Source organism: Protopterus annectens, chromosome 17.part0, assembly GCF_019279795.1.
Source record: "Protopterus annectens isolate FY-2018-M chromosome 17.part0, PAN1.0, whole genome shotgun sequence".
Taxonomy (NCBI): domain Eukaryota; kingdom Metazoa; phylum Chordata; order Ceratodontiformes; family Protopteridae; genus Protopterus; species Protopterus annectens.
Genome location: NC_056751.1, coordinates 336,731,871 through 336,744,543, shown reverse-complemented (window position 1 = coordinate 336,744,543; position 12,673 = coordinate 336,731,871). Strand labels below are relative to the sequence as shown.

Here is a 12,673-nt window from a genome sequence, read left to right as displayed (position 1 = left end):
GAAGGAGGCCGGTGCCCTGGGCATGAATTGTTAGGGGGCATGATTGACGGTTGCAAGTTGGGTGCAAATGAAGGACTGACATTCATTTAAGAAACTATGAGTGATACCACTGCTTCTTAAATAAATGTATTGTGTTGCTTAGAGTGTTAGTAAGTATAGCAAAGAGCAAGCATTGGATCCTTGCTACAGCAGATATCAGCTCACCTTGATTGATTGATTTATCAAGTTATGTAGTAATGAATGTATTTATTTTCTGGTCCTGAACTTTGGTTTCTTTTTATTTTTTCTTTGGTCCTCAGCTTCAAAAACACCTTTTTTTCCTTTGGTCTTGAAGTTTGGGTTAAAGGGGTGCAAGTTCGGGAAATGTGGCACCAGCTCACCTATATATGATTCTAAGAAAAGCACCCCTCCTTCATTATGAACACAGAGGTATTTATTTGAAGACATAAAACAACAAATAAATGTTTGTAAAATAAACTTGGAAAAGGGAAAATAAACTGTAAGAGCATCCATTGGCATAAAAAAACATTACATTCGTTGTTCCATTTTAGCATATGCATTCATGTAGATTCATAGGTAAGTACTATGCAGGCAGTCTGCAGACCACTAAGTCAGTCATTTTGTAGACCATTATAAGCCAAGCCAATAAACCTTATTCAGAGGTTCTCTCCAGCCTTACAGAGTGCAACACGATATATGCAGGAAGAGGATTTGAGGCTGTCCATAGGCTGTCCATCCAGTTATCTAGATTTACCTTGAATGTATCATGAGTGCAACTCTGTTTGATAATTTACTGGTAGTTTGTTCCAGAGGTGTGGAGATATATTGGAATATGAATTTAGTAGGTCAATATGCCTTACTTATCTGCTGCTGAAGATTTAAGACTTTAACTGGGTATTTGAGGAACCATATGTTGTTGAAAGAAATAGGAGGTCCACAAGGGTCTGGTATTTCATGGCTCAAAAGGCTATACACAGATCAACATGGAGAAGTCTGTAAGAGAGCATGTATAAGGAGATGGATGACAATCTGCTTTGGATAACTGAGTAACTGGAGGATGTTCATACTTATAGTAAAGAATCTTTTCAGGTGTCTGAAGTTGACTGCCATATTTTGACAAATACATGCTATAAGGAACATTATATTCATTAACAGAACTGATAAAGAGATGAGAAAATGAGAATTAAAACATGTTTGGATCAAGAAGAGATGCCTTTGGAAATTAGTTCAGACAGATAGAAGGATTTGTAAACTACTACGTTGACATGATGGCCAAAGGTAAGGCATTACTCATAAGAGTGTCTAGATCCCCAAAATATCGCCACACTGCAGACTATCTCTGACAGCATCTGCTGATTCATTATGAACTCAATTATCTGTGAGCATCACTGTATCCCTCTAGCCAAAAGGCTACCCATAAACCAAAGATCTAAGCTACCTTTAGGATCCCACCTCTACAAACTACTCCAACTCTATGTATTTACTTCTTTTGCAACTAGACTTCATGAATAATCCTCCTCATACAACTAAACAAACTACACTCAACTGACTCTCATTATCCCTAGAACCAATCTCTGTAGCACTGCACTTGTTTTCTTCTCCCGGGCACCCACTATTTGGAAAGCTCTTCCCATCTACATCAAGGAAATCACCACTTATTCAACTCAAAAGGCGTTTCATCCAAGCCAGATGCTTCTGCTTCAACACAGAACATTCAGTATTACCTAACGTACCTCCTTTCCTAGTCTCCTCTCTTCTGATTCACCAAAGGTTGATGCACGTTTGAAACTAATGTATTTATTGTACATTACACTCTTTTTGATTGTTCAGTGCACTGTGCTTGTTCATTAGAATGCATATGCACATTTTTGTTTACTGTCTAATTAGACTGAACTACTCCGTTGTTGCTTACATTTCTGTATTTTTTGTTTGTGAAATGGTTTGTATTTCATCTAGGCTGATCCTGAAATTAGTAAATGTTTATCAAAGCACTACCCCAATAAACAAACAATAAATACATAAATAAGGTGTGTTTGGCTTGAAGGTCCCAGAAATGAATGCTAAACGCGAGAGGGGCCAGCACCGAGTCTTTTTTTTTCTGAACGGATACTTGCAACTGTAACCACTTAGGTTCTGCCACTCTACAGTTACCTATCTACTAAACGACATATGGGACTTATACTCAGATTTACAAGTCTGTCAATATTGACTACATGGGAAAAGTGTTGAAGGCATTGATTGACGATCCAGATAAGCTGTATTGACAGCATAACCTATGCCCACTGCTTCCAGACTTTTTCTAACAAATTAAAGAAATCAGGGAGGCAGGACCCGCGTTTGACAAAGCTGAACTGATTAGGGACCAGGGTTAAGAATGCTGTAACATGCATCATCGGTTCAAAATCTGTAGACATCTAGCCAATAAGTCATTTGCAAAACAACAGTACACTGAAACAAAAGTAGAATATGTATTCTAGTGAAACGTTAGTAATTGCACTAAATTTGCTGAATTCGCAGTTATAACCATTTGCTATCGGACATCTGCAGAGTTTTCAGGTAATAGAAGCGCTTTGACTAGCTCGGCAACACCGATGACGTCATCACAGTGAAGGAGACAGATTGACCAAAGCATAGTTAGAAAGAAAAAAAGCAGAACACCTCCTTAGGAGAATTTGGAAAGAAAAATGCAGCAGTTTCACAAGCGGTGTGTAGACGTAAAATAGCTTTGAAAAGAAGTGCCTTGCTGAAACCTTAAACTCCGGCAGAGAGTGCTGAAGTCTTTTATCAGTGTGTTTTTTTTTCAGTACCGAAACTGACCAGAGAACAGCAAACCTAAAAGTTTCCTCCAAGTCATTTCCCACCGTTCCCAGCTAGGCGCTCAGTTTATTGTTTTGTCCGGGCTGAAGAGGAGTGGGTCACGGAAGGTGTACGCTCAAGTCGTGTATGTGTCGCTTCGGCAGGGGTCTCTTCCCTGATGCGTCACGTTCATTGCTAGGAGAGGGGCTGAGTGCGGGTGGCGAGCGGGCGGCACGGGTGTAGCGCGAGCAGCAGCAGCTGTGCGGTTCATGGCTGTGCACTGCGGCAGAAGAGCGGCCAGCTGAGAGCCATGGATGTAGTGGACGAGACAGAGGCACTGCAGAGGTTCTTCGAAGGTAAGACTTAAAAAGCCATTGTCCTTTGGCAATCCATTAGCCATCGACCAAGAGAATGACTCTATAAGCATAAAATCTTTAACGAGCAAATACATTTGTGCTGAAATCGAGTCATTAACATGGATTATTATTTCTAATGTTTAAACAAAATGTGTGCAGAGGTTTTCCCATCTCTTAGCCTTTTAGGTGGAGATTTGACATTTGGTGTTAAGTAGCTCTATGTCTTTACTTTTGTTTAACGAATGTAAATGTTACATGAGATGCTTGCCGTCGTTTCTAACACTCTCTTTGAATGAGGAAGGTAAAAAGGTCAGTGGAGTCACTGCAGAATATTTTTTAGTGCACCAGTCACTTGTTTCATAGGCTGGTACCTTAGTAGAGTGCAAAAGAGATTATCTCGCCTTATTAACGGTAGCCACTGCTACTTCACTTTTTCACTGTACTTCCTTAAACAACTTTGATAACTGATGTTTATTGCGCAAATGTGATTAAAGCTCAACACCCCAACAAAATGGTTTCTTGTTGAAATATCTACCATTTCCATAAATTGTTACCGCTGGCTTGTTCCTTGGAAGCGGGTCTCGTCAGTGGCAGCAAAATCTTTTCGATATGTTCCGTTTTCTTCTAAGACAAAAAATAGTTGAGAATACTAAGCTATGTGTGCGCTTAGAAGTGTATCCTCTGCTAAAATATTCACACGGCAAGATTTTTCAAAATGCATGCGAAGTTACCTTTGATAATGTCATACACTGGACGTTGTATACTATGTTAAATATGGGTTTTTTGCTACTTCAGGTGTTTACTGTTATTTGTGCTGATGTAGGGTGTGCCGAAATACGTATTTATCTTACCTCTCAACTGTATCTGATTTTGTTTCACATTTTAGCTCGGTCCCTCTTAATCCCTCCTAAAACTGGCGTCATTTGGAAAGAAGGTGGTGAAATACACTTAATAAGTAATGACAATAATTAAGAGTTATAGACTCATTGCACTTCAGTAAATGTATACTAGTTTACATTTTCTTATTCTGCCAATGGGTCAAGTTAATAATAATAGTATTTTAGAAGTGTCCTCCGAATGTCACTGATTTTTTTTCCCTGGATTTGCCCCTGATTTTGCTGAAATTTGCCCCCGATTGGTTGAGCGTTATGCTGTTTACCTTAACATAAAAATTAATGACCAATAGGTGACATTCTCAGGAACAATTCCCCGTATATACTTCAAAGCTTGCCGTGTGCATCTTTTTGGGATAGGATACATTTCTAAACTCACACAGTGCTTAATACTCTTAGTTTGTGTATTTATTGATGAGTTAATAAATTAAAAAAAATGTTAATGTCAATGAATTCTAAATTTGAGCCGTTTTGTAAAGCTGGCTGGCCACTTGGGGTGGACTGATGCTAAATTAAAGGTTGTGGAATGCCTGCCACCTCTAAGAAATGAAAAGAAAAAAACTCTGGGCAGCAGATGGAAATTATAATAGTACTCATTAGTTAATAGCACACACATCTAATGCACTGCACTTTCAAATTAGTGGTTAAATATAGTTAGGTATGATATATTTAACTAAGAAAACTGTGAAATGAACATATAAATGAAAAACTACATTTAATGTCTGCAGACCTGTCATAATAATTCAAAGAAAAGAAAGCAAAGCAGAGTTCATAAAATGAATGAATGCTGTTTAGTGCTGCCATTAAATCCCCAAATTTTGTAGATGCAAAACAATACTTTCTTCTGAATTGTTTACTTTGTTGCTTTATGTTTTGTCTTCATTGCACTTGTATATTACGCAGTTTCAAGTTCTGAAGTCTGTCTAGAGTAATCTAACCAGTATGAAAGCAAGCTTATGATTAAACTTGAAAATTTCTTACCTGTCCTGCTACATTATCCTATTCATATAGCAGCGTTTTTAAAACTAAACAAAGTTATTGCTTTACTGCCTATGAAAAATTGTTCAACACCAAGGTGCAAATTGTAGTTATTTTGCAGACAATTTTGGATAATAAATTTCATTAGGTGAAAGTCAAAATGTAAGGCTTGTGCTTTTCAAGTATTTAGATGTTGTAAGTTACAAAATGTGCAAAAATATGCATGTGTTTTATGAGTGTGTATGTATTCCTGTATGATGCACATACACATCTATCTCTCTATATAAATGCACATGTGTGTGTACATATATATATATATATATATATATATATATATATATATATATAGATATATATATATATAATATGTATATATACACACACACACATTTGTGTATGTGTGTGTATATATATATATATATATATATATATATATATATATATATATATATAAATAAATAGCCACACACACACATACATATGCATATACATTATACATAAAAACACCAAAGGCAACAAAAAAGTCACCACAACTATTGTTTTAGTACTTTTATTTGCTTTTAATGACAAGATTTCATAAGAAATATATTATACACACATGCACTTACATTTAATATGATTTTTTTCGGCACACAAATCATGCACATGTGCTTTAAATTTTAGATTTTGTCGTCAGATTTATGATGTGCTTTATATGTAAATATTATTGACTCTTTATTGAACATATAAACAATATAGTTTCAGAATAATGGTGAGTGGTACTTTATTTCTGAAGAAAAAGTATATGTTTTCTATTGATTATTATTGCTATTATTGTTGTTATTTTTGATGTTATCCTTTTCCCAAAGAAAGGGTTTGAAAAAATAAGCAGACTATAAGTTAAATAAAGACAGAATTTAAATATATTTGTGGAATTCTTGAGCACTCTTTTAAGCATTTCTTATGGTACACTCCCAAAATATATATTGTAAATAGAAGTTTTTATAACCTGACTGCAGGCACTGTGTTTATCTTTTCTCTTCAGCCACTTATCATTTTTATTGTCATACATGTTGCTTGCTGTTGAGATATACACTTTCAGCATTTTGTAAGTGTAAACATGATACCTTTGTGCAAATGGGCTGTCTGGGGTAAAGTGATGGGGAATAACTCTGATATCTTGTCTAGTGATTCTGTGGCTGTGCATAGATGTCACTCCTGCCCATAACACAATTCATTAGAATAATGTTTACTTGGTTTTATAACTGCCTCACATACACAGTTGTATTATTATTATTATTGTTCTTACCATCATTGTTATTATTATCACTATTATTAAAACAGAACTAGGAAGCTAACAACAGACTCATCTAAAAGCAGCCCCTTACTTCTGAGTCTGTTCTGTTGTTTATAATTGTTTCTGTTTAAGAAGCACATTTATGGTGAATTGTACATGCACAGGAGTTATACTATGAATGCTTGTGCTAATCAATGGAAAACCTGATATTTATACAGCATGTCCAAGTATGTTTGTCCTGCACAAAACATTCACCGACAGGCATACACCACCATAACTTCAATGAAGAACAACTGAAGTAGTGACTGTATGTCACCCATTTTCACTTAAAATATATGTGTGTGTGTGTGTGTGTGTGTGTGTGTGTGTATATATATATATATATATATATATATATATATATATGTAATATTATTTAGAAGATATCTTCTTATTGAACATGAAATTAATGCAGAAAACTATGTTTAAATTAAACAGTTTCTATTACAGAAACTTTTATAAGTTAAAAATACAATAACATTTTATCGGAATTATGATATTTTATAATTGCCACATACAGCAAAATTTTTTGTTGGTGCGAATTTAGGGAAAGAGGTAAAACTGGTTTCCTTAGAACTTCTGTAACACCATCTTGAAAAAGACAAAACATTACTTTGACAATATTTGAGTTACATACAGGACACTTCCTCTTATATGTAACTGCATTTCATTTCTGATCTTTGTTATGTGAAGCTCACAAATCTTGGATATTATATTGCTCAAATGGACATAGTATTCCAAAAAAGAACAAATACTGGGGAAACATGAGCATCTGTGTATGATTTTATTCTCTGTTTACTAGCAGATTGAGTCATTCTTACTTGCTGCTAATGAATTATGAATTAGTTTACAATACAGTGCCTTATTTAGTCTATATGTATTTTCCTATCTCTAGAAACTGCTGCTCTGAAATGAAAAAAAAAAGGTAGAAGTAGTGTTATAAACAACTTTGATTGGTTTGTTCTGAAGCACTTGAAATCTCGCTATGTTTTATTTTATGGAAAATATTAAAGCAGTTGATTTTATATGTTATTGTAAAAATAGACTAAAACATTATACCAAGTTGCATAGAAAAATTACAGCTGCAATTTCCTTACATATTAAATAAAGAAATCACCATATTATTTGTTTGTTGTATTATAAATTGAACTGCTCTGAACAATATAAAATCTTCCTTAAATTGCAGTATGAATTTAAATAACAGGCTACTTGAACTCTGAGAAGACTATTCTTACTCATTTCAAATCACTCTGATAGGAAAATAGGTAGGTTAAAACTTCGAAGAAACAACTTAAGTCATATTTTATTGGATTTCTTTAGGGCTAGGAGTACTAAGCATTAAACTGCCTTCCTTTATTAATGTTTTATGGTATCACCACATGCTAATGTTTCATGCATATTATCATTTCATATTAATTTTATTGACCTGTGGTATATGTAACAAATGAAACAGTATGCTAAATAAATGAACTGTCATGAATATTAATGTATTAGTGTCTTTCACCTACTGCTAATGGTATTAAACTGTCACAGGGAATGCTCTTCATTACAAAGATCATCTGTTTCAGCGAGGTAATATGCTTTATCCTTGAAATCTACAAAATTAAACACTGGTGTGAGCAGTGCAGGGAAGGCATTTCCTGTTTATCTGAAATTGTTAGTGCAAAGAAAGTATGCTCCATGCCAACTGGTCAGTATACAGTATTATTTAATGGCTAGTTGTAATTGTTAATCTTTGCCGAGTGTTGTTTATAATTTCTTCTCGGTGGTACGAGGACTTTTTATCTTTTGTTCTTGTAGTATAACTCAGCTGTTAAACTGACAAAGAAGGGTCTGATGTGCACGACTTTCACTTAAGTTGAGCATTACTTAATGTCCTTGAGTTGTTTCTGTAAGTTAGGCAGTTATGGCTTGTGCTTCGGATTGAGACATTTTTCACCAGAAATAACCGATTAATTAGCTATATTTATTGAATTTTATAATATTGCAAGATTTTTTTTTTATGAAATTATTTTATTCTACTGATTTGGAGCATTATTTTTAATAATCAAATTACTACCAAATATTTTGTAATTAAAAAGCTAGAGAACACGCAAGCAGACGTACTGACATATGAATGTACATTCATCACAGTTTAAACATTTCCAAGAAATGTATGAAAACTTATTTTCCGTGTTATAGCTAATTCTGAATCATACCACTTACCATGTCTCAACTCCTTCAGAACTGTCTGTGAAATTGAGTTTTTAACTTGGAATTTACATATCAAATGCAAATATGCAGACATGTCCTATTTTTCCAAAGGCTGCTTAAGAAATGATAAAAGTGGACCACTGGAATTTCTTTTCAAAAACAGAGAATTTATAAACCTAGATACAGACATAAGTACTGCACTCAAATAGCCATCAGCACTCTTCAGACCATTTATTTAAACTTTTAATACTAACATTTTGCAAATTTGCTGTAGGCTGTTTGTGATGGTAAGTTAGAAAAGTAGTTTGCAAGCATGTTTCAATATCTTTGATGCATAAATGTGAATTAATTTTTATGCTAGTCAAAGGTGGGTCTCCTCAAGCATTATTAAATGTTGGTTTCCACAGGTGTACCTTCTCTGAATCCATCACATTCTCCATTGTGTTTGTATCTCGGAGTGTTTTTATTTCTAACGAACTTTCTCAGTCTTTAGCTTTATTCTGAATGATGGACACTCAGTAACTATCAAAAGAAGCCTTGCTTGCATTGTCTCATCCACTTTTTTTTCTCACCCCTGCTAGAAGGAAATCTGCATTGTATTCAGCAGCAGACTTACAGTTTTAGTGTCAAACTTCTCGGAATAAACTATTCGGATATAAAACAGTAAAATTATGTACAAATAGTCTGGCTAGAAAATAAATCATTCCATCAGACAAAACAAATAATATATAACAAAAATAAATTTGGTAAGCTACCAAAGTTCCTTCCATTTAGAAAAAAAAAAAACAAATAACTCTGCTGTCTTTTGCAAATATAACATTGACCAGCTCATGAAAGATAAAAGTTTTAACTGACATCTTGTTTTAGTCAGACTTTACTCGATAACACAAGAGAAGGAGCAAACCTAGGCCCAGGCATAGATACAGACTGGGTTAGCAGGCGCAAACCAAGGTCCAGGGATAGATACAGACTGGGTCAGCAGGTGCAATCCATGGTCCAGGCATAAATATAGACTGGGTTAGTACGTGCAAACCAAGGTCCAGGCATAAATACAGACTGGGTTAGCAGGTGCAAACCAAGGTTCAGGGGTAAATATAGACTGGGTTAACAGGTGCAAACCAAGGTCCAGGCATAAATACAGACTGGGTTAGCAGGTACAAACCAAGGTCCAGGCATAGATACAGACTGGGTTAGGTTGAAACTAAGGTCCAGGGATAAATACAGACTGGCTTAGCAGGTGAAAACCAAGGTCCAGACATAAATACAGACTGGATTTGACACGTGAAACTGGCCAGTTACTTTTAGGCAATCCAGCTGAAATGAAAGATGCAGCGTCATGTCTTTATAGAGGCTTTGACTATACCTAGTTATGCTTGTGAGAAGGAAAGAATGAAAGAGAAGAAAAAGGAAGCTGGTAAAATTTTATGTACCAGATGGAAACTATAGCACTTTTTTTTTGTAAATTAAAAATATTAAAGTGACAACAGTAAGAAAGGTTGGGGGATAAGAGGATGGGAATTTCTGGAACACATGAGATTGAAGATGCACCAGTTAAGTACACTAATAAATGAATTAACATTCCAGCCAGCAACAACATAAACATACAGTGCATTACTGTTGTATACATTCACTGGAAGATGATGCGGTGGTGGTGCTGCGGTAGCGTTGCCACCTCACAGTAAGACGCTGTCCGGTTCAATTCTCAGCTAGAGCGTCTTCTGCGTGGAGACATGCGTGAATGGGCGTACCTTCGTTGAAGGTTGTGCATCAGGCCTGGCAAGCCGGTACGTAAAAATCAACTGCCAATCATTAGTGGACCAGAGTTCCGCTGTGGTGACCCCTAACTGGGAAATGCCGAAAGACACAAACAAACAAGCATTCACTGGAAGATGATCAGGAAACCAATGTCATCTTTTTATCATGTTGTACATTAATCCAGGACTCAGGAAGATTATATTAAAAGAACAAGATAATCTGTGTATAGCCCTACCTTGGTCCTTGGGGCCACACTTTTTATATAGTTGGCTGACGTTTCCTTTCAGTATTATGTACTAAATAATCAGTATTATTTAATAACTAACTTCTTTCAGCTGTTGACTGTAAAAAGTTTAACCTCTTCCAGGTGCTAATGACACATTTTGAGCAGTTAACACTCACCATATATAATAATCTGTTTGACAATAGTATAGATTTAGAAACAAGTACTTTACCCAAATCATCAGACCAAAAGGGGCTAAGTGGTGATGGGGATATTACTGGAAATATGCCATCATGTTCCCCCACCATGTCTTTACTGCACTGCCAGCATTTGTCTGGAATTGAAGAAAACACTATCAGCAATCTGGGAAATTAGTCATTTCCTATTAAACAGCCTCAGAGGCAAAGAAGAGGTGGAATAAGGTGGGGCCATTACTAGAAGTCATCACTCGGTCATATCTGAAAATCATTGTTTTCATAATACCATAAGGAATCAGGAAGAGCATTTATCCCTTTGTTATTTCTATAGATCTGTTATTAAGCTAGTAAGCTGCCTTTTACTACTCAAAATTTTGATCAAAAATCTTATGATGACTGTCATATAATTCCAGGTTCTTTCTCCTGCAGAGCAGCTCTTCATTTATGTAATACATACCGAGACTCTGTTGTATAACAGTCAGACTGTCTGAGATCCAGTCTTTCAGGAATCTGCTGAAAATGAATTATTTTCATTTCAGTTAATGCCAAATATAGTCTACACAGCCCTTTTGATGGGGTTTACCATCAAATTGTCAGCTATATTTCCCCTGGGAACAATGTAGAAACACTAGAGGTCATTCTACATTGGATAGCCAACAACTATCCTCAAGAAACCATTGTCCTGGGCGATGTTAATATTGACTGGAACCAATGCACAGCACAGTCCAACCCCATCTCTGTTAACCTACATGGATTCTCTCAGATAATATCATCTACCACACGTACAGGTAACAATAACCAAAAAGAGAGTATACTAGACTGGATACTCACCAACAGTCATCCCCAGAACTATATGTCTGGAACTCTCCCTAATGATCTTAGTGATCACCTGCTCACATACATCATGAAAGACAAAATTAATTGTACAAGCTTACCTATTTATAGGTCTATCAGATCCAAGAAAAACTTTGACCCAACTAAATTTCAACTTGAACTCAAATCATGTAACTGGACAAAACTAAAGTTCCTTCCCTTGATGAGGCAGTGTCATCATTTAACAATTCATTCCTTACTATACTTGACTCGCATGCCCCTAAACGCTCAATAAGAATTAAAACTCAACTAGCACCCTGGCTAACAACAGACACCAAAACCAAAATAACAACTAGAGACAAAGCGTGGGATAAATGGCGCACTACCAAACTACCCCTAGATCGTATCAAATTCCAACAACTTAGAAATGAGACTAAAAAGCCATCATACTAGATAAGAAAAATTACTTCTACAATCTGCAACATAAACATCAGAATAACCCTCAAAAGTACTGGGCAGGCATAAATAAACTTCTCCAACCAGGCAAATCCACTACTCCGACCCCAGGAACATTATCTGACAAGAGCCAAGAAGATATAGCCAATTCATTCAATACTTTCTTCACAGAAACCATCCAGTCATTAGCTAACCAACTTTCTCCTCCCCACACTTCTATAAACAATATACCCGACTCACCACTCTCTTTTAACTTCCAGCCAGTGTCCACATCCTTTATCAGATCCCTTCTGAAAAAACTGAAGCCAACCACCCTTTCAGCCGATCTTCTGCCGGCTGAATACCTGCAAATTGCTGCAGATGTCGTAGCCTACCCTATCTCAATCCTAATTAACAGAACCATAACCGAGGCCTCAATCCCTCAATTTGGAAAATATCCTATGTTATTCCACTCCACAAAGGAGGTTCATCCACAGAACTATCCAACTATAGACCTATAGCCATACTATCACCACTTGCCAAAATTATGGAAAAGTGCATGCACAACCAACTAATGCTCTATCTAACCCAAAATAAACTACTCACAGACTCTCAACATGGATTCAGACCCCATCATAGTACAACCACTGCCCTCCTCTCTTTTACTGAAAACATTAATCTTAACCGGAATAATAAAAAATATCCTCCGCTCTCTTCCT

The 12,673-nt window shown here is 35.9% G+C and overlaps 1 protein-coding gene across 1 annotated transcript in view; it reads left to right on the top strand.

The window, feature by feature from the left end:
- Positions 1 to 2,720: 2,720 nt before the first annotated feature.
- Positions 2,721 to 12,673, top strand: part of LOC122791436 (myelin regulatory factor-like) — a 796,328-nt gene continuing 786,375 nt past the window's right edge. The window contains exon 1 of the mRNA XM_044059179.1: positions 2,721 to 3,152. Within this exon, the coding sequence (XP_043915114.1) occupies positions 3,107 to 3,152 (46 nt within the window). The 5' untranslated portion in view covers positions 2,721 to 3,106. The remainder of the gene's footprint in view (positions 3,153 to 12,673) is intronic.